The sequence below is a fragment of the Lineus longissimus genome, chromosome 17 (assembly GCF_910592395.1).
Source record: "Lineus longissimus chromosome 17, tnLinLong1.2, whole genome shotgun sequence".
Taxonomy (NCBI): Eukaryota; Metazoa; Nemertea; class Pilidiophora; order Heteronemertea; family Lineidae; genus Lineus; species Lineus longissimus.
Window position 1 is genome coordinate 7,059,426 of NC_088324.1, and position 21,829 is coordinate 7,081,254.

Genomic DNA, 21,829 nt, shown 5'->3' on the forward strand with positions numbered 1-21,829 from the left:
TTTGAACAATGGCACATGACGATGAAGTTTAACTGATGTCTTTTAAGATGAAGTCATATTTTAGTGGTATCTTTTTTTTTAAAAATGTTCTTTTTCTGGTGATCAAACAAATTAAAAAACTTATCTGACCAATGTTTTTAAAATGACCGCGATTTTGGGCCAGTGACAGATGTAGGCGAGGTAGTTCTGAATAAAGAGTTTCCTAACCAGAAAAAGAAAAATCTATTTAAAAAGAACCATAGAATGTTTCATTGGCAGACATATTTCGAAGTGGTTGTGCCAAGCATTCTCTTCCGCCACATACACCTCTGGTTTATGGAATGGACGGTTTTTTAAAATTTCAATAGCTTTATCCTTCTCCGGTTTCATGCGCACACTATAATTCGTTCACTATTTTTTTTTTTTGTTCTTACCCACCGGTATAAAAGAATACGATTTCGTTAATCTTCATCCTCAACGGGTCAACGAATTCCAAGCGCGCGATTTTCTTTCCCGTTCCCTGAAGCCGGCGGAGTTCCCGTCATTTCGCTGGTCACAGTGGCAGTGCCTAGACCAAAAATATAGATTACTTGAATTACTTTGATAGCAGCTGGTTTCCCCAGCTATTAAGGTAATCATGATTATAAACGAAACTAGGCATGAGGTACATCGAAGACGAAATCGCATTGCTGAAAGTGTTTTTAGTGCAGATTGGCTGTCGTAATGACTTTGAGTAAGATAATGGTAGTAATCGATATGATACAATGATTAATATAACCACAGACTTCATGTTATAAAAAATAATCTTATTATCACGAATTAGTGTCGTAATTGCACCCATTGAGTGATATGAATAAAGACTAGAAAATGTTTTTATCTAAAACTCCATGTACATTTATACTAGGCCTTTCTGTACAAAATTGAAGTAAAGTCATTTGCTAGATTCATATCAGCCACTTGACCTAGCATTTAGAGTCAGGTTTTAATGCGTAGAATGAGAGTTGATATTTTTTGGTTTAAGGAATTAATACCGAGCTGGCGGTCATTGGTTGTATAATCAAGACCGCTCGGGTAGACCTCAAATTACGTCCAAAACCCTCGGCGAAGCGCCTCGGGTTTTGGACTGCATTTTCGGTCTACCCGAGCGGTCTTGATTATACAACCAATGACCGCCAGCTCGGTATTAATTTCTATTCTAAAAGGTTTCAAAATTAAACAAATTAAATACGATTTGAAAGGTATATATGTTCCGTTTTCGTCAAAGAATGATCCAGACTGGTGTCCGGAACTCCGCCATATTGTTGCTTGTGAAGATGACGTCACGCAGCAAGGGAATTCCCAGTCTGCTAGCTCGATTTCTACCATTTCCTCGTCTTTGACCTCTTCTGAATCCTGACTGACGACCTCGAAAGAGTCCTCGGGTATCCTCCCTACTTCACAAATCCGAATATCGGGGAATACTTCAAAATCTCGTGTTCTTGACATTGTTTTGTGGGGCTGAGTCGTTGCTTCTTGGTGAAAATAATTCGTCTGCTAAAATTCAGAATTTTATACCTACCCAGGCGGTCATTGGTTACGATACCAAGACCGCTCCGATCAAAACGAGGCGTAATGTATTTTGTATTAGAAACAATGATATACTGTGACTAAGGCCTTTTAGAATACGTGACAAGTACTTGTTTTGATAGTGTCCTATCAGGTAACCAACTCTGTACAAACCTATTATTCGTTAAAACAATGGTAATTCTCAAGTTACTGGTGGCCTACATGTAAGTGCTGGATGCCCAAAATACTAAAACCTTTGAGAAGTCAGCAGGATAAGCGATCAGTTAAGGCCAGTTCACAAGGTCGCCCATCGATAGTGGAGTGGAATGCGCGCGTTTGTGACTGTCATTTCCTTTGTGGTCCGCAGAAGAAGTATGTGCATCGAGTATAGACTCTGATATCAACTAGGAACCGTTATCCGAACCGCGCAAAACTAAAACTTTAAAACTTGAACGCCTCAGTTGACGAATTCTTAGACCTCGGTTGTGGAGGATCCTGGACTTCTTTGTGCGGATGACTTCCACTCATGCCAAGTCTGCCTGCCTAGGCGAGGTATTGCCTTTTCACTAGCGCCAGTGTAATGAGAACAGCGAACGACCGGCGACAGCCTTCTCGGTATTCTCGATATTCACTCAGAGCACAAAACGTGTAAAATGGCGGGATTCGAGAATGGTGTTGATATGATGGTCAGTCAAAACAGTGGTAACGACGTGAAGCTGTTGTTGTCGGCAGATCAAAAGACGCATTCCATAGGAACCGGGCCTCCGCCGTCGACTGGATGCGACGACATTTCGTTTCATGAAACAAACGGGACACATGGGGCTGAGAGAGAGGATTGTTACTTCGCGGAAGAGGTCATTGGATCAGGCTCAGAGAAATTGAACGAGCATGCATCCGATAACTCTTCTATCAAAAATGATGGGTCTTCATCTTTGATTCAAAACTTTCAAGGTTACAAAGCAGTGATTATGTTCGCCTCATTTTTCTTCTCTATGGTCACAGGTGGTATTGGGCTATCTGTGGGAGTGTATTTCATCGCCCTTCAGGAAGAGTTCGAGACAGGAGCATCACTTACTGTTCTGACGTCGTCACTTTACGTTGGGATACGTAGTTTTACTGGTAAGTTACGATGCAATACAATCATGTGAGCCGAGTTGCATGTCACCCTCTGTCAGCGCCGTGTATATGGCCATGTCGATTTAACGGAATCGACGGAACAAATGGAATCAACGGAAAATTTACGGAAACAATGCTAAAACTGCATAAAATCGCTTGACAATTAAAGAATGTTAATACTAACAATTGATACAACATTCCCAGGCTATTAGAATGTTATAAATTGCTATAGTTATCGAGAAGTAATTAAAATGATCCCCAGACAGGCTTGTAAAAAGGTCTACGAGGTATTGTTTTCGTGGACTTGTTCCCCGTCGTCCTACCTATACTTTTGAACTGTGGGGTATACAGGTAGGACAATACCTCAGTCTTTATTACCTGCATACGAGGTTGTTTCTGGGAATCCCCATTCTCCTCTCAGAAAAGGTCGGTGTGTTTGGTTATCGATTTTTCACGATTTTCATGTAAGTAGAGAAGGTTTGTATGATCAAGAGATACTAAAATATTGGGCAGAAGTCAGGGGCGGGTAAATATCTGGGTGGTAATGTACGTATAGGCTATGGGGAGCAGTTAATGAAGGGGTGATAGCCTAAATGGAAATTGTCCATGGGTTAAAGTCATAGGGGGCAGGGGAACGAACGCGGGGGGGGGGGGGGGGGGGGGATTGCCCTAGACCTGTTTCTTCTCAAGGTGTCACTATACCGGTTCCTTGCACGTGACAAAAACCTCTAGGCCTAAGCCCTAATATTAGCCTAGACTGTAACCACGCTCCTCACGTCACTCATGCAATACATGTACCTACGCTCCTATAACGAGCACTTCGAGGCGACCACAGTCTACAGAGTCTGGTTTTGAGCGATATTAACCTAGGCCTATCTATTAACTAAACCTAGAACACTAAGTTCGTGGGGAGACGAAATTTGAAGAAATTCCTGGCCGCCCACCTTTAAAAGGTTTTTGTATCAATAATGATCAACACCAGCGAATTCGTCCTACCATCTCGTGTAAATACCTTGAACCAATGGGTTTTTCCCCAAAGGAGATTCCCCGCAGTATACCCCCCCCCTCCCCCAACCAATACAGATACATGGTGGTAACCAGGTTGTATCGGTTACAGACCAGTTTCCGTTGATTCCGTCGATTCCGTTAAATCGACATAGGCCGTATATATTACCGTTAACGACCCGATTTGTTCAGGGACTCGCTGTCCAGATCTCCAGAAGGTGTGAGGTCACTTTTCTTTCTTGTACCAGTACTTGTGTGTCTTTTCGATCAAGCAGGGCAGCATTGACTTAACACGTTCAATTCAATTCTTATTTCTTAAATTCCAGCCCCACTATCGAGTCTCCTCGTTGATCGATTTGGCATCCGTGTCGTTGTGATGACTGGCGGTCTCATAGCAACCGTTGGTTGTCTAGCAACAGTATTTGCAAATAGTTTCTTCTTCGTGTTGTTCACATTTGCAATTATCACTCGTAAGTACGCAATGCCTTGGTGATGTCAGAGTCTTTCAAATACTCTGTTTCCTCACGTATACCGTCTTTGGGCGCCATGTTTAAGAGGCCCGAAGGGATGAATACCTCGCATACCTGATACAAAGGTTAGGCCTAGTGGATTGGACTGATTTGCTCAGAGCGTGGCGCAGACCTATGACCAGAGACACCCAATACTTAAAGTCCACTACCATTGGTTGATGGGATTTTAAATGAATTGAATGGGTGGTATTACCAGACAATCGTGTTTGGGCTTTTATTCATGGTGTGACCGAGGCGGAACAAATGAACATTGCCCATTCATCACGTGGGCAGAAGAAAAAAAACAGCTCCACATGTGGTGAACCCTTTTGCGTCCCCCACCCAATGTATGGACACTGTTACTTTGTATTAGCGGTATAGGAAGACGGTATACGTGAGGAAACAAAGTATTTATTTGAAAGACTGGTGGTGTATAGGAAATAGGACGGCAATATTCAATATCCGTTGTTGTTGTTTCATAGTATATACAAAAATTATCTCATTGCATGTAACCTGGTAGGTCACCTGCAGACGCATGTAGTACTTTACTGAGTCAGCCTCGGAATAGGCCAATATTTTCCTCACACTACTGGTAACCTATCGGGACTTTTAGAACCAAACTACGTAGTCGCACCATACACAACAGAGTTATAAAGCATCGATTTTATACATAAACGTTCTTCGGGGAAAAGAAATATGCAAGTGGACAATAATGATCAAATTGTTTAATTGGCGAATGTCACCAAATCTGGCTTTGAAGATTGTCTCACTATTTTCGTTTCCAGCATTAGGTGCAGGATTAGCATACGTGCCAGCAATGACCATCCCTGCTGCCTATTACGATCAACGAGGCAGAGCATTCGCTTTCTCATTCGCCCTAGCAGGCGCTGGCATCGGACAGTTCGTGATGACAAACGTTCTCGCAGCGACGATAGAGGCCTACACCTGGCGAGGGTCTATGTTCATATCTGCAGGAGTCATATTGCAGATCGTTGTCTTAGGTGCTCTGATGCGGACCCCAAAAACCTGGAAAAAAACCCAACCAAAACGAACTGATGAAAGGTCGTCTTACCGCAACCAGATTCTCAGGATTTACAAAAATGTGGAGTTGGTTATGTTCTTTTTGCATTATATCCTGATTTCATGTGGACTCTCCGTCATATACGGGTACATAACAGCCGTGACAGAGACACTTCCAAATGTGTCCAAACAGCAGGCTGCACTGCCCTTGTCAATGATAGGCTTGTCAATGATAATTGGCCGACCGGCGAGTGGAGTCATTGGGCAGCTCAAATGCGTTAACGTTTTCCTGTTTTATTGCCTTGCTACGCTTGTATCCGGTTTTGTAATCATGCTCGTTCCGGTTGTGGCAGGTTATACATTTACAGTAATTTGCACATTCGTGTTTGGCCTCCTACTCGCGCCGTATGGTTGCCTCTACAATATCGTGATGCTGTATTTCTGTGACCTGTCCGACCTTATGGCTGCCTTTGCACATGTGTCCCTGCTGAGTGGATTAGCATTTGTCGCTGGAGCACCACTTGCTGGTTCGTATAGTTATCCGTCAAGTCAAATTGTGATAAGAGGTACTAGGTAGTGGACGGAAAGCCTCAGAACAAAATTGATGTAACCGGCAGTTTCGTACACCATATAGTTTTGTATCTTATGTGTGGTAGGATGTACTTGGTAGTGCGGATGTTTGGAATGTGGTTCTTAAAGACTCAGGTTGGCTGAGTAAAGTATAGCCAAACATTTTTTTTCGTGTTACTTCCATGACCCTGAGCGTAGTTCTCATTGAGCATCTGATCTATGCGTATTGCGTTGGCTGTCAACCTATAGCGATTCCCTGTCTTTGAGCTATCCGCAAACAAGCGATTTTTGTCGCTGTTACCTGTGCCGTAGCGTTTCAGAAGATGAGTGATTGCGCCTTTACTGGTCATCGGTGGCAGCTCTGCAATTCAAAACTAAATTGGTTGTTTATTCATTTTTTTGCGATAAAACGCGATCGTTAGTGGAGAACTTTAAAAACTCTATTTTATTGTTGTAGGTTGGCTATATGAAGTGACAGGGTATTACGACTCTTCCATCTACCTCGTAGGTGCCCTCATTGTCGCAAGTTCTCTCGTACTGGTCTGGCCTTACATGAGCCACAGACGAAGGCATGCGAAGGAAGTGGCCATCATAGGAGACCAGGTCAAGGCACTAAGTGTTGGAAGTATGGGAATGCTCGGAAGTCAACGTATGACTTATGGTCTCCAAGAGGTTTTAAGGTCTGAAATATCAGTTGACAAGTTATGAACAAAGGACTTTCAGATAGGATAAAGAGTCAGAAGTGTTCATCAATACTTTGAAATAGTTTTCTAAGAGGTCGGTGAATAGGCCTTTGATTTGCACTTAAATCATTGACCTGCTCACTGTGTGACTCGCTTGAAAGGATTAAACGGATGGTCCTGGAAGAAAGCATCGGAGTTTGTATTCATAAGTCGTACAAGTCTTTTTTTAATTGTACCACCTATAAAACCTGAATATTTAAGAATAACATAGCTGGTAGGAGTACACAGAACGTTGTCCATCATAAATATATTAGAGGAGATAGAACTGCATTTATATTTAGGATAACATTGTTCTTGTTAAACAATACCACTAGATGGCCACTTTTACCGATATACTCTTTATGTAGATCGTATTACAAATACCAGAAATAAAAAGTGTTTTTCGTAAGGCTTTTTCAATGACCGATTTCAAATGAAAAGGAAATCTGCGCAATCACAATCCTGCCATAGTATATCCATTAGAAAACTAAATTTCTAACAATATGCTAAAACTGCATTGGATTTTGTGCCCTAGTTTGGGAAAAATCGTTTGACGTAAGTGTTGATATCTATTTAAATTAGACTATATATGTCCGTCCAAACTCATCAGATTTGTCGTTGCAGTATATATGACCATCACATCGCCATTTCGACGGAAGACAGCTTGTAGCATTGTCACAACCAAACTGCTCGGACGTACAGGTCGTTGTTCAATCACATGTGAGCTCGTCTGCTCCATCGGTGCAATCTTCCTCACCATCACACTTCCAAGGGTTCGGGATACATTTTTTCTCTTGTCTGCATAGAAATTCTGTCGATTCGCACTCGTGAACGGTCGTGGTGCAGTCATCTTCGTCAGTACCGTCCGCACAATCTTCATCACCGTCACATTTCCAACGAAGTGGAAGACAACTGCGGTTATCACATCTGAATTCTGTTGAGTTACACTGAATTTCAAGAGCGCATCCTACTTCGTCTAGACCATCGATACAGTCGTCCTCTCGATCACACTTCCACCGGATTGGGATACACTTTTTCTCCTGCCCGCATAGAAATTCTGTCGATTTGCACTGAACGGTCGTGGTGCAGTCATCTTCGTCAGCACCGTCCGCACAGTCTTGATCACCGTCACATTTCCAACGAAGTGGAAGACAACTGCGGTTATCACATCTGAATTTTGTTGAGTCGCACTGAATTTGATCAGGACAACCAACTTCGTCGGCGCCATCGAGACAATCGTTCGCTCCATCACACTTCCAAAGGTTTGGGATACATTTGTTCTCCTGCCCGCATAGAAACTCTGTCGATTTGCACTGAACGGTCATGGTGCAGTTATCTTCGTCAGTACCGTCCGCACAGTCTTGATCACCGTCACATTTCCAACGAAGTGGAAGACAACTGCGGTTATCACATCTGAATTTTGTTGAGTCGCACTGAATTTGATCAGAACAACCAACTTCGTCGACGCCATCGAGACAATCATTCTCTCCATCGCACTTCCAAGAGTTCCGGATACATTTCTTCTCCTTGCTGCATAGGAATTCTGTCGATTTGCACTGACCAGTCTCGTCGCAGTCAGCCTCGTCGCTACCGTCCGAACATTCTACCATACCGTCACATTTCCAACTCGATGGGAGACACATCTTTTTATCACGACATCTGAATTGTGTTGAGTCGCACTGACTTTGATCAGGACAAGCAACTTCGTCGACGCCACCTTGACAATCGTCCTCACCATCGCACTTCCAAGAGCTTGGGATACATTTCTTTTCCTCACCGCATAGGAACTCAGTCGACTTGCATTGGGCATGATTGTCGCAGCCAGCTTCGTCAGTTCCGTCGATACAGTCTCGATCACCGTCACATCTCCAACTAAGTGGACTACAACTAATGTTATCACATCGGAATTGTGTTGAGTCACACTGGATAACATCAGGGCATCCCACTTCGTCTAAACCATCGAGACAATCTCTCTCCCCGTCACATTGCCAACTCCCTGCTATACACGATTCGGTCTCTCTACAAAAGAATTCGTTAGATTTACACGGAGAACACCCAACCTCATCCGATTTATCGGAACACTGTCGCTCTCCATCGCATTTCCAAAGAAGTGGAAAACATCCACTTTTGTTGTCGCAGCGAAATTCATCGGAGTTACAGAGAATTTTTGCGTTACACAAGACTTCATCCGAATCATCTGCACAATCTTTCTCACCGTCACATCTCCAGCTAAAGGGAATACACTTCCTTCCATCTGTACACAGGAATTGCCCCGAGTGACATTTTACCTTTAGTGAGAAGAATTAAAGATTAAGTGAATTAACAGTGGTATTTTTTAATATTTTTGATTTCGAAATTTTCCTCTTCTGTGTAAATTTTCAAGTACAAAATGCTCTTATAGAATAATGTTTGCTTCTTTTAAACGTCATATAGATAGTACTAGAAATCACTTTAACGCATTCCACCTCCGGCTAGCCAAACATAAACTGGTTCAATTCAGTAGCCATAATATTCAACCTGATCTGCTCACAGGTGTTGTTTCTGGGTCGTTTGAACACTCTTTGTTATTACAGTAATGAAGGGCAGTGCAGCTATAATCTACTAATCAATATTCAAGGGCTAATGCAATGTTGATATTTTGCATACGCCGCGATGATTACTAACAATCATGATTTGTTGTTTTTTTATATTTTAGCCTGCACTTGTTTCTTACCTGACCAGGGCACTGTCTCTCGTCAGATCCATCTGCGCAATCCTCAGTGTCATCGCACTTGTATTTCTTGTTGAAACACCCGGTTCCATTCTTACACGGGATATGGTCTGGCTGTTCACACAGCTCGAGCTTTGCTTCAGTCGACTTACCTATTTGGAACAGAATATTAAAATAAATCTACTTATAACCATTTCTTTCAAAACTTAATCATCTTCATCTACCAGCTATTTGATAGATCCAGGATATGTTTTCTGCTGAATGGTATAATTTTTTGGTGGCTGATAATTTGAAAAATGAGCGCACTGATAGGGCACTTTTACTAATTGGGAAATATCACTGTCTGCCAAGCTGTCGAATTCTGATAATTTTTCCATTATCATTCTTGTTGTACTCATGTCAGAGAAATTTTCTGTCAAATCACAAAGTTACAATTCTTAAGGACTGTTGTAGAAGAAGACATCCTTAAATTAAAAGAAAAACTAACTTAGAGAATTTTTTTTCAAGAATTATCAAAACAAAAGGGAAAAACATTTATTGAAATATTTGAAAATGAAATTTCCTTATTCCCTTTTATACAAAAGAACGTCAAAACTGACTTGAGCTAGTTTAATAAGTTTCAACTATGTTTTTAAAACAGTACGCACTGCCATAGCCTCCGTAGAAATTGTTCGAAACCGCGTCAAGAACTTGTACAGGACACTTGGGCAGCGTGACGCACACTTGGGCAGCGTGACGCACACTTGTATAAAATTTCAATGTCTAGATCTGTCATGAAGATTGTACCATTATCCAACCTCGGCAATCTGGTTGGCTCTTCGAATGGTAACATTCCAACGCGTTGGAAAATCTGCATTATTTTTCTGAAGCCGAAATCGTGCCAATGATTTACAAATAAAGTTATCTCATTGTAAATGTCGTGGCCGGTAAATTTTACTTGACATCTTATACAAGGCAGCGCTGAAATAAATATTTTGTATTACTTTGTATTTGGTTACGGAGAAATCGGTAAAGAAACAGCGGGATCTGGATACCGCTTACGGTTTTGTAAAATGTTGCGGCCAATCGATTTCTCTGGAAAATATCATCCGCTATATGTTGGCGACCTTCGTACAGCCAAGCATGCAGTCGACCCGGCCATTTCCAAGCATAAATCAGCACCTAGGCATAAATACCCTAAATAATGCACTCATTACCCAAAACAGCCGTTTTTAGTCTTGAATGAATGCATTAAAAGTTTTTTGGTCATCAACAATTCGGGGTAAATTGCCTCTTCCATAAACGTTCGATAAATTGAGAAATGACGTCAATGGAGCAGGTAATTATTTAGGGGTTGAGTTATTACTGATCATTTGTTGGACCGAGTGTACAAATGCAAATGTGTCCTACATTTAAATTCGTTATGAAAATCGTTGTATATAGGCATCGAATGCAAGTGATTTGTAGATCTTAAACAGCAGACAATTTTACATTGCATGAAAATACAAAAAAAACCCGCTTTAATAATGGGTCAAAAGTGAAGAAAATACTAAGAAAAACACCTACACATGTATATTTTATGGATAAACATACTTCGTGGTGTGGAAAATCTACGTAAAATAATCATTGGAGTCATTGCACTCTGCCTGTCAGAAATCCTTTGAGATTTCATGTATAAATATTGACTATTTTAGTTGGACAGTCTTTTCTTTTCTTCCCAGAGTATTTATAGGTAGGTCCTAATTTAGGCCATACCGTCGAAACTAATCCTTCCCTATCAAACAGTTGAACACCGATTTTTTTCCGGCTTGCAAGCTCTCGATCTGCAGTTTTGAGCTTTCTGAACTGGAATAGGCCCCCAAAAATTCGATTCGTACGATCTGTGAATAAGATCGGACTCTCTGGCAGTAAAACGATATCACTTATAATATGCTACTCCTACATTCTTTCACAGTTTGGTATACATTTTAATAATTTACTTGAAAAAGCAAAGAAATTGAGAACGAAATCAGCAAAATCAGCATAAGATTTGATTTATACTCACAGTCTGCGTAGGAAAACAGTAACAAAACGAGTCCGAAGCCGATGGCGAGAACATAAAAACGTGCCATGTTCCAGCACTAAGCTGAATTCTCCTTCTGAGTGTGTGGAAATTAAAACCGCCCGTCACGATGCGGTACACTTTTAAACTTCAGTTGTCGGTGTGGTCACTCGCTGAACCGCTTTCTGTCTTGTTGAGTGTTTTTCGAAGCCTAAATACAGGCCGCGCCATTTGGAACAGGTCGGACAATTACATCTAATTTTCATCATTTCAGCGACATATTATAGTAGTTAGATTGCTGATAGACACAACTCTTCAGCGCGTTCAGTTTGTCATACAGGTTATCCTTGCCTATAACGTCTTTGGGTGACATTGCAATGAGGCCCGATGGGGTATATAATGATTATGTGTAGGCCTGACTATGTCATGTCACATGGTTATGGAAACCCAACGATATTAGTCAAATGTTTTTACGCCAGACTGCCACGGTCTGTGGGCGGGGGAAAATCATTCATTTGGTTACAGATGTTTTGATGATCATTACTTGGGGGCGGTGCACAAACGACTCTTGGCGTCAACCATGAAATTTGGCCTGCCAGCTATTGTAGGCCTAGGCCAAGAGGGCTGAGTTTACTACAAATATTTCTTGAGTATTCACACCCACTCCTGGTGATACCCCTTTGTGGGCCTAATTAAATGTATGATACATATTCAGTTGTACAAGAAGGAATAGAAGACGTTATAGGCAAGGATAACCTGTGTATCTTCAGCGTGTTCAGTTCGTTTGTATGAAAACAAGGTTTTTGACAATGAATGCTCATCGTAAAATATTATAGAAATAGTCCTCTAGAGTTGGTCGCTTATTTTCTCATGAGAATTCTGAGACCGGTGAAAATCAACTGGTGCCATCTAATGAAATCAATCAGACACTTCGAAAGTCTTTTTATTTCATAACTGTGTTGCTCTGGTCATTGTCCATTCATAGCTGGATTGGTATTTCTCTCATATCATGATTTTTAGAATTTTTTTTAATGATTTGCTGTAAGAATACATGCTTATGAAAATGAGAGAAAATCTGTGAGATCTGTAAATACTGACACACGTAGGAAAACAGTAAACAATCGAAAGCCGACTGTGAGAACAAGGAGCGTGCCATGTTCCAACGCTGCTTGAAAGTTCTCGGAATGGTTAACGGTTCATTCAGATACGGTAAATTGTCAAAGTCTGTGATGTTGTTTTCTTCTTCAAATAACGCGTCACTGCATCATACAGCCTGCCACAGTACCTCAACCTCTTCGGTTTATGAAACTAAAGTAGCCATGTGTTCTCAATCGCCGAACTAAATTCTGTCAGTAAGTGCTCAACTAAAATACTGTACAAAAATTGCAGAGGTTAGCGAGGCTACTTGAAACAGTGCTGACACGTAGTGCCCGGGTTATAGGTCACCGCCAGATTCAGGCGGTGACGAGCGATATGATTGGATATGACGTACACGAGTATCCAGGGTCTAGTGGTGCAGCCATTTTGAGTGCTAATCAAGTAGACCCCGGATTGAGAGGTTGAAGTTTTAAGTCCAGACCTCAAGTGGTTACGAAACGTGCCGCGCTAACACACGCCGCAGGTGGACGACAACGACGACGACGGACGCCACGTCATCGCATAGGCTCACCTCGTTGATGTGGCGTGCATGAAGCACCCGCACGCTTCGATAAGATATTGTGACAGGCAAATAAGCCGCTGCTTATGTTTAAACAACTGTACCTGTGTACTTGTCCCCACCTGTCACGAGTGTGGATATTCCGCCAGTCATTTATTTCGCCAGTCACAAGTCATTTTAAAAATTATACGCTGGCCTATTGGGCATATGGTATATTCGAAGAATTTTAAAGTTGTTGATAAGCATATAGGGAATAAACTTGGTATTTAACGTAGGCCTATATAGCTGGGAATTTTGTTAATCCGATTAGACTCATGGAAACGCAAATAGAATATGAGATGGTGGTATAGCTGAAGAGACTAGTTGTGGTTCTTCTGCCACAGTGAATATTGGGTTACAGGTCCAGAATCCAATGGGGCCTCATCAAACAATTCCCACATGTGACCTAATTTAGCTGCAAACCGTAAAGACATTTGCCGGATCGAAGCCGGTTCAGCAAACCCGCACCGTCTGAGTTGGATTTCACCCCAGCTTAACTGACCTTGTCGGAACCGACCCGGGATGGGTTTAAGCCGGTGTAAAAGCAAAAAGTGTCCCCCCCGGAAAAAGTGTCCGACCCTATTGTATTCTGCAATATGGTTCTATAGAGACCCTGACAGTCAATAGCTCAGAGATTGAAGCGCATAATAGAATCATTTGTTCCCGGACATTTTATCCTAGGACATTTTAAACTTCTACACCGGTTCGCTTTAACACGCACCGAGTAAAAAGTCCTATTGTCAACACGTTCTACCTTTCTCTGCCCATCTAAAATTTAAATCCGATTGAATAATTTGCATGTTAGATTTGTTTGGGAATCAGTTGCAACAGACAGCCCTTGAAGAACCCTCTGCATGCTATTGTATGAACCATCAATTCCGTTGAATGGCCCCATTCATAAAGACACTGACTGCCTGCATTGCTGACCATAAGTATTCTGAACCATCAGAATTACTCGGTCCGTTATCTCCCCTCATGGTCAAGCCTCATGGTTGGTGTAATGGAGTCCGGGTCGGCGGAGTGGAGCCAAGGTTTGAGGGTCAAGATGACCACAAGGGGAGTTATCAAAGGTCACCAGCTGTCTGACATAAACAATCACCTGCAGCGAACTAAAATTAATCTTCAAAATGAAGAATTTAGCAGGAAATTCCCAATGAAAGCGAAAAAAACTTTTGTTGGATCATAGTTAACCGATATATAGAACGAAAAGAAAAGAAAAAACTATAGTATTTGAACATTTTAGAAAATGCCTGATGGTGTTACATAATGAAGAGACAGGATTAGCTGGGCCAAAATACAACAGATACATGAACAACTTGATATACAATTGCCTCCTGAAAAACTTCATTCAATTATCTTGTTCTATCACTGTGATACCTTAAAAAACCTGTGGACATTTACTTTCTGGCCGGACTGTACATATAACCTTAAACCTTGAACAGGTGTACCGCCGTTATCTAAAAACAATATTTACTACCAAGACAGATGGGACGTTTGGACGAGATTCGCGGTCGGGTCACTTCAGATTTTTTCTGTATATAATACACCCAACTTAGGACATTGCATCAGTCGACTGTCAGATTCCTCTTTGGCTGCCACATTCCTCTGTAAGGTAAGTTCACAAGCTCTGCTTCGAAAACGACCCATTGTATCTTTCATTGACATAACTATCATTTATTTTGTTGTAGACCTAGAGGGTACGTTATGTGGTGAATGAATCTATTATCAATGCTATTCTATCTGAGGTTTTGGGTATACGTTTTCAGGTCACTGCATGCACGGTATTCAGGTGGTTGCTGAGCAAATGCATGAAGTCGAAATCAATTTTAGCGACTTTTGTTTCACTCTTTGTATTCACAGCACTTGCTGCATGAAAATTGCAGGACTTAAATTGTTAGATGTTATTTCTAAAACTTTCAACATGGTTACGTCTTGATGAATTGTGTGATTCATTGATCACGTCGATAATAAATCTCCGTTCCAGCGTATTAAAATGAAGAAAGTCATCATCATGCTGTTGCTCATTGGTCTCGTAGCTGTTGAAATGACAACGGCAAAAGGTAAGCGAGTGATTTTCAGTTTAACAAACATTTATATGATCCAGGGTTTTCCCACATTACCACGTTATTTTACCCCTTATCTCGCAGGCCTCGCCGAATACACGGTCTTTCACTTTAAACATCAGTTGGTCGATTTGACCGACTTACCCTGGTCCAGGGCCGATGTCATTTTTGGACTAGATTATTGGCCAAACAGTGATCAACTGACCAACCGGCTTGATATACTTGATTTACCAATTGGTCAGCTGACAAATTGGCCTAATCAATTGACCAGTTGGCTTGTTGATTGACCTATCGCCTTTGCCAACTCGGACTATTCATGCCATCTCCTAGCCTCAAGTTGGTCGAACCTAAACGTACCAAGCTGGTTGGTCGATGTTGACCAATCAGGTTTGTCGAGCCATGGCAGAAATGTCCAAGTGGGTTAGTCAATGTGAACCTACAAAATCATCGTAATCAACTGGCAAAATGCAGTTAACAGACAAATCCTGCTGGCAAGTTGACTTTAAGGTTTGTCAAGTGGCCAAAGAGTTTGGTCACTTAGCAGTTGACAAACTTAAATCAACATTAATTTGGTCAACTTACCAATTTTTGACCAAGTTACGTTTTCAGTTATTGTCCGTCGCACAGAGGCCTAAATTCCGATTGTTCTACCGATGTATCAAACAGTTATCAGGGCAAGTCAATATAACATCGACCCCCACAGAAAATTACCGTAGGGCTCGATAGACCTAAAGCGGCAAGGGCCAATAAACGGAATGGCCCGCGACGCTGGCATGTGATGTGAGGGGACATACCTTCTTCTAGATGAAAATACGAGCGTGCTATGATGCATCACTCAATATTTATCCAGTGCTTTTGTCAATATTCTTCTGGCCCACTTTTCCTTTTTATACGCATCGGTATTTGGATTGCCGGTGAGGCTGCTACTCGGTAACGTGCGTTCCCTAAGGATCGTACATTAATTAAGATTGTGCTAGGAGTGGCACTTTGAAGTGGTACTATGGGACGGAATGCTGCAGGACCACATAAGGGCGCTCTAAAGTTATCTCAATGAGGTTTATTAAGACTTCGCCAACTTAAATCTCAATAAAACTATTTTGACAAATTAATGACATGTCTCTTTCAGAGTTGTATCGCTCCAAGCGGTCGTACATGTAAGTAAACAATGACAATATGGTGCCCGAAGAAACCACAAATATCCTTCAAAAATCATATAATTAATCTATCTTTCTGACAGGATTTATCATAGACGTATGACTTATTTTTTATGTGAGGTTGAGACCGATTTCATAAATACATATGCCACTTACCACGGAACCAAGAGGCAAATTGATGGGATTTTTTCTTGGAGTCGAAATTTATTATCTAAACACCACGGGCATACTGTCGATGATTTGATTTTATCTGAAAACACTTATGTTAATAATTCACATCACAGGCCATAGGTGGAGTAAGGCGTAATGAACGAATTCCCCAGCCTCAAACATATACATTTATCATTATATAACCATAACACCCCGGGCAAATCGCAGACAAGATATCCTCTTGACCATTCGAGCAGATCTATGCTCGTTCGGCAAACGTCACTACTATGATATACCTGCATTGGCCATTCCTGATGGATGGCTCGATTCTTGGAGGCTATTTGATTCACGGCTTTAGCTAAAAGCCTCTGTCCTCTGTTTTGTACTGGTGAACTCTCTGCTATTTTCCTATTTGAGCCTGATCGTTTTGGTCTGACCTTGGCCATCTGATATAATACCGTTCTTCATGTAGAAGGCAACTCTGTAAACATAAAACATCGCTATTTGCCTTCTTTCATCATTCTCACCAATTCAGTAATTGACTTTTTCAGCAGCAGGCGGCAGTAAATCTAGCGGTCAACTAAACAATACATTTCCAACCCAAATCAACCCCATGCCAATTTCATCAACAAAATGTTCTGTATTGTTATCGACCGCTAACTTTTACTGTGATTCTGAGTAAACAGAAAGTAATACCATAATCCATCGCCATGAGCCTACCTATGTTTGGAAATATGATGCAATTCGATGCCACTCAATCTCCTAGTAAACTTTGCAAGACCTGGCCTCAAGAAGACACTAATCAAAACCTATCTCTCTTCTTTCAGCAATGGGAAGGAAGGTATGGAATGCGGATATCCTAAAAATGTTTATTGCAGGGATAGAACGAGGTGCTGTAGACCAAAAGGAGAAGATAATCCCAGTTATCGTCCTATACTGAAAAAATGCTTGTACGACAAGGATTGTCGATATTGATGTACAAAATCGCCTGCTGCGATACATCGATTGTCAATAAAAACGGCTTAGTTGTCATCAGCAATCACGCCTTTTGCGTTATTTTGTCTTTGCGATTTACAAATCAATAAGCCCATGCGCAGTTCAACTTGTCTAAGAAAAAAGATAAATAAAAATAACTAAAATGAAATAAAACCCATGGGATATAATCATGTCAACATGGCATAAAACTGTCAAATTACATTCGACCTCTCACATGAGCCTAATGAGCATGTGGGTCTCTACTCCGGCATGCTGGATTCCTGGTACTATTTTATTTTACAGGAAAGCCCAGAAGGCTCATCTCAAATTTGAAATCCGAAATACTCAAGGTTCTGGTATGATGTCGAAAGCGATGCTGCAAAGCCATGATCCAGGCTATGGCGCCCACTATTGGCTCCGCATTACTAATTGACCAATCAGCATGGATCACTGTATTGCTGTCGATCGGAAGTAGTACTTTATGAAACAATGCGTGATCTCACTATCCAGTAGGGCTGCTATCTATGCAATAAGAATGTTGTTTCTCTTATATCATGAAATAACTGTTTCTGTAGACCATTCTGATGAACATTGACCCTGCATGCGTTCACCGGCGTGGACTTGGGGATCAACTTACCCGCTAAGCCGGAAACTTGGTGGAAGAGTGAAATTAAGGCAAAGACAAACCAAAAACTTCTGACCCCGAAACCCTGAAATGGTCATGGTTGTAATTTGGTCCTTCATTGGTCTAGCTCAAAGGTTTTCGTGATAATTTGTACGATGAAGACTTGACAAAGACCGCGTATACGCACGTTTTCTACCCCGTATTTCGTGTAATTCCCTTCCCAAGACGCAGCATCTAGCTGTCATTACCACTGCTAAAAAAAAGCAGCTGCTGTTGATGTATGAAGCACCAGAACGCTTAGCGATCGATAGGAAGTACTTTCGGGCAGACAATTGAGAGTGGAAACTGTATACTTCGTTATTGATTTTACTTGGATGGATATCTGGGAGAAAAAAGTTTGGCATTGACATGCAGGTCAAATAAGCCTTGTTCATGTTAAAAGAACTGTCACTGTACTGTCACTGTCGCTTTCCCATCTTAGTTGGCTCGACTTAAACGTTATTTTGCCCCTTATCTCGCAGTTAAAAGATTTCGGACCTCGCCGAATACACTGTAAACGTCAGTTCGTCGAATTGACCAACTTGCACTGGTTCAGGACCGATGTTATTTTGGACTAGGTTATTGGCCTGCTGACCAAACAGTTATCCAACTGACCAATTGTCTTGATGTACTCGACTTACCAGACCAATTAGCTGGATACACTTGGCTTACCAGGTTGGCCAACTGAACAATTGGGCCGATATACTTGGCTTACCAGGCTGGTCAACTGACCACTTTGCTTGATTTACCTATTGCCTTGGCCAACTTGACAGTGACACTTTGGGTTGATCGCCCTACCAATTGAATTGGTCTCCTTGACCACTGTGTTTAGGGTGAGAGAAAATATATCATCATTCGAGACAAAAGGTCATCATGCACAAGGTGAAGGGCACTGTCGGTATTGATTGTCTCACCCAAACCGCTCGGGTGGAGCTAAACTAGTGGCTAAAACCTCGGCTACGCCTAAGTTTTGGTAAATATTTTAGCTCCACCCTCGCGGTTTGTGTGAGACAATCAATACCTCCAGTTCGGTATCAATTCCTTAAATCATCAGATAAGGAAATCAGTTGCGTGATCGTCTAGTTACGAAAGAATGAAAGGGTACACAATTTTGTTGCTCTTTTGGAAACTAGACAGTTCACCTACAAGTGTATTTTTCTACTAAATTGCTTTTTTAAAATTTAAGGTTGACTAAAATATAACGAGTTTGACCAATGTTGGTCATATCGCACGCTGTCTATCGTTTGATCTAACCCGCCCATTGTCCGAGAACTGATACCCCATTGTCATACTCGACTATCTGCTCAGGGATTAGGCTCACGGAACAATAGGCCCAGTCTTGGGAGGACTTCAATTGTTCGAATTTGGTTCTGAGGGGCCTGTAAACGTAATGAAACTCCTGGTCGTAATTATACCTTCCAATCGACTGGGAGCGGCCGCCTCAACTCAAATTGATCGCAATTCAAACGCATAACAATATAATCATGATACATGCGTCAGATGCAAGTCAAATAAGTTAAATGAGACACCCATTGCAATTGTGATGCAAATTGCACATTTCGGCGACAATGACTTTTATAAGACACCAAAGGCGCATTTATCACGTTTATGCGAAGTTTTTGTCATACAAACTGTACTTCATAGAACATTTTGAATATCGGAATATTGGATGCAGTTAAAACGGAAAATACCTATGTTATACACTACGTTTCTTTGCCCTTGATGATTTTTCCGTAAGGACCCCCATTTCGAAGCCTTTCGGGGAGTACATGTGATCAGGATTGACCTGATGAACTTTGGGATTAGCCATTTAGTTCGTGTATCGCGGGAATGATTCCTAGCTACTGAAAGGAATAAAAGGTAAAATAATATGCTGTGTTCCTTTTTGGAACAAGACAGTTCGCCAACTAATGTAACTCTACCACAAACAGCTCTTTTAAATTTGGTAATTGACTGAAAATTAACGATTTTAGAGCTATAATAGTAACGCATGTTTGTCGATCTGGGCTGTTTCCCGTCCTTTGATGAAAGCCCCAGTTCTGCGTCCCTATTGTATGATGTTAATGGATTAAGGTCATGCCAATTGAGAGAAGATAACAATAAATCAGAACAGTGACCAAGGGCAGTAGAAACGTAATGTAGGGTTTAGGTACTTTTTCGAGTTTTGTTTAAAATTTCAATCTGATCAAATATGTAGTGGCTGAAAAAGAGTTAATGGAAACTACGTTAGACCTCGTTCTTGCGATCGAGATGTTAGAGAGAGCAATAAGGTAGGCAAAATAGGATCGAATACAGATCTCGAATAGGCGTGTAACAAAATGTATGAGCAATTAGGCAAATGGGCAGTAGGCGAATTGGCACATGACGAACTGACAATAAGCAAGTTGGCATTTAGACGAACTAGCAATAGGAGAATTGACATGAGTGAAATTAATAACAAGTCATCAGGTATCGTGGGCTATCAAAAAAGATGAGTTCAATACGCTACAGATGTGACGGAAACACCTCTATTTTTACTACAGTCGTATAACATCTGTCTTTTACTTATTCCAGTCGTCTGGCATGGTTCCTCAGTTGTAAGTATAAAGGTAGTGATCATGATTCCGTGACAATTAGTAGTGACACAAGCTGCATTAGCCTCGAATTCTTCGTATCATCCGGGAAACTTCCATACGGAATCCCGTGCCGCTTATGCAATAAACAATAAAATTAGACGCGTTATTGGCATACTGCAGCAAACCTGTTATGGTGTACCATAGCCTGATATCAGCCAGTTGTCGTTGGGTTAACGCTGAAGAAAACATGGTGCCACGAATAAGGAAATATATGGCGGAGGGCAAGCAAAGGAACAAGAAAACAAAGCTTGTTGTGACCAACATGACGGTGATACTGGTTGATTTCGATTCATCCGGCCCGTCGGATATTTCCCTTCGTTTGGCGCTGCTCCGTAAGACCGTGCGCACGATCAGACAGTTACAGATAAAGACAACCAGGGCGGGAAAGCCGAACCTGACGGTCGATTCTGTCCAGAACCACGCGTATCTCCAGAAATAGGCATAGTCTCCCGATGCATAGCATCCGCCGTTTGGTTGCAGTCGTCTGAAAGCGAGGATGTGCGAGTTAAGGCCAGTCAAGGTCACAGTCACGAAGATTACAGCAATAACTGTCGCTCTCGCGGTGCAAATGACGCGAGATTTCAAAGGAAAAATTACAGATATGACACGTTCTAAAGTAACGAGCATCATAATCCACGAAGAGGCCTGTAAGGAGATGTAGGTAAAGAACAAGTGAAGTGGACATGATAATTCATGTAGAGTCCGTACATCAATTCCGAACACACTTACGATCCACTGCCGGAGCAGGCCGCTGTACAACACCGTGGTGTCGCTTAAAGATAAGCTAACAAGGAGTATTCGGGTTGAAGCTCTTCCGAATTTTCCTCCAGCAAGGACTAATATGGTCGTCGCATTGGTGATGCTTCCAAAGATAATAAGAATGGCTGGGATATAGGTCCACAGGATAACAGAGACCCTGTATTGCCAGAGAAGTTCAGCTTGTTGTATTTGAGTTTGCCTAGTTGGAGTCGCATCTTCTTGGTGGAAAAGAGTTGAGAAGTTCATAACTGCAGTTTACGAAGAAAAAAAAGCATCGGACGGTACAAATGTTCCTTAAATACACTTTACACTCAACTTCGACGCGTTTAATATATCGACCCACAAAGATTTGTTTTCATTTATTAGCTTTCGGTGTTTCTGATCAATGTACTTTGATGTACCGGTAAATGTGATTGTAAATGTTTTATGATTAAATGTTTCATCGGCAACTGTGAAATGTGAATGTGAATGCGAATCCTCTATTCTCCTTATCAGGAGGTTTAATAGATAAATAACAAGATTAACTTGTCGACCACGCAGGCAAATACACCTTAAAT

The 21,829-nt window shown here is 41.5% G+C and overlaps 3 protein-coding genes across 3 annotated transcripts; 1 reads left to right on the forward strand and 2 right to left on the reverse strand.

Moving 5' to 3' along the window:
• Positions 1-1,838: 1,838 nt before the first annotated feature.
• LOC135501883 (monocarboxylate transporter 14-like) lies at positions 1,839-6,452 on the forward strand. The gene is made up of 4 exons (XM_064794280.1): positions 1,839-2,643; positions 3,972-4,115; positions 4,940-5,701; positions 6,202-6,452. The coding sequence occupies exons 1-4, from the start codon at positions 2,178-2,180 to the stop codon at positions 6,450-6,452; spliced, it is 1,623 nt and encodes a 540-aa protein (XP_064650350.1). The 5' UTR covers positions 1,839-2,177.
• A 308-nt stretch (positions 6,453-6,760) lies between these two features.
• On the reverse strand, positions 6,761-11,369 carry LOC135501880 (prolow-density lipoprotein receptor-related protein 1-like). The gene is made up of 3 exons (XM_064794276.1): positions 11,200-11,369; positions 9,180-9,328; positions 6,761-8,754 (listed from the first exon to the last, which is right to left on the reverse strand). Exons 1-3 carry the CDS (start codon positions 11,264-11,266, stop codon positions 7,177-7,179), a joined length of 1,794 nt encoding a protein of 597 aa, XP_064650346.1. The 5' UTR covers positions 11,267-11,369; the 3' UTR covers positions 6,761-7,176.
• A 7,155-nt stretch (positions 11,370-18,524) lies between these two features.
• Positions 18,525-21,537, reverse strand: LOC135501561 (psychosine receptor-like). Its single transcript, XM_064793719.1, has one exon. The coding sequence runs from the start codon at positions 21,516-21,518 to the stop codon at positions 20,532-20,534; it is 987 nt and encodes a 328-aa protein (XP_064649789.1). The 5' UTR covers positions 21,519-21,537; the 3' UTR covers positions 18,525-20,531.
• Between the last annotated feature and the right edge of the window lie 292 nt (positions 21,538-21,829).

Bases quoted from the DNA above. Each gene is read 5' to 3' on its own strand.
- LOC135501883 (XM_064794280.1), top strand. From the start codon at position 2,178: ATGGCGGGATTCGAGAATGGTGTTGATATGATGGTCAGTCAAAACAGT. The intron at 2,644-3,971 runs GTAAGTTACGAT...CTTAAATTCCAG, and splicing joins TGGGATACGTAGTTTTACTG to CCCCACTATCGAGTCTCCTC. The intron at 4,116-4,939 runs GTAAGTACGCAA...TTTCGTTTCCAG, and splicing joins CACATTTGCAATTATCACTC to CATTAGGTGCAGGATTAGCA.
- LOC135501880 (XM_064794276.1), bottom strand. From the start codon at position 11,266: ATGGCACGTTTTTATGTTCTCGCCATCGGCTTCGGACTCGTTTTGTTA. The intron at 9,329-11,199 runs GTGAGTATAAAT...TGTTCCAAATAG, and splicing joins ACTGTTTTCCTACGCAGACT to GTAAGTCGACTGAAGCAAAG. The intron at 8,755-9,179 runs GTAAGAAACAAG...TTCTCACTAAAG, and splicing joins AGAGACAGTGCCCTGGTCAG to GTAAAATGTCACTCGGGGCA.
- LOC135501561 (XM_064793719.1), bottom strand. From the start codon at position 21,518: ATGAACTTCTCAACTCTTTTCCACCAAGAAGATGCGACTCCAACTAGG.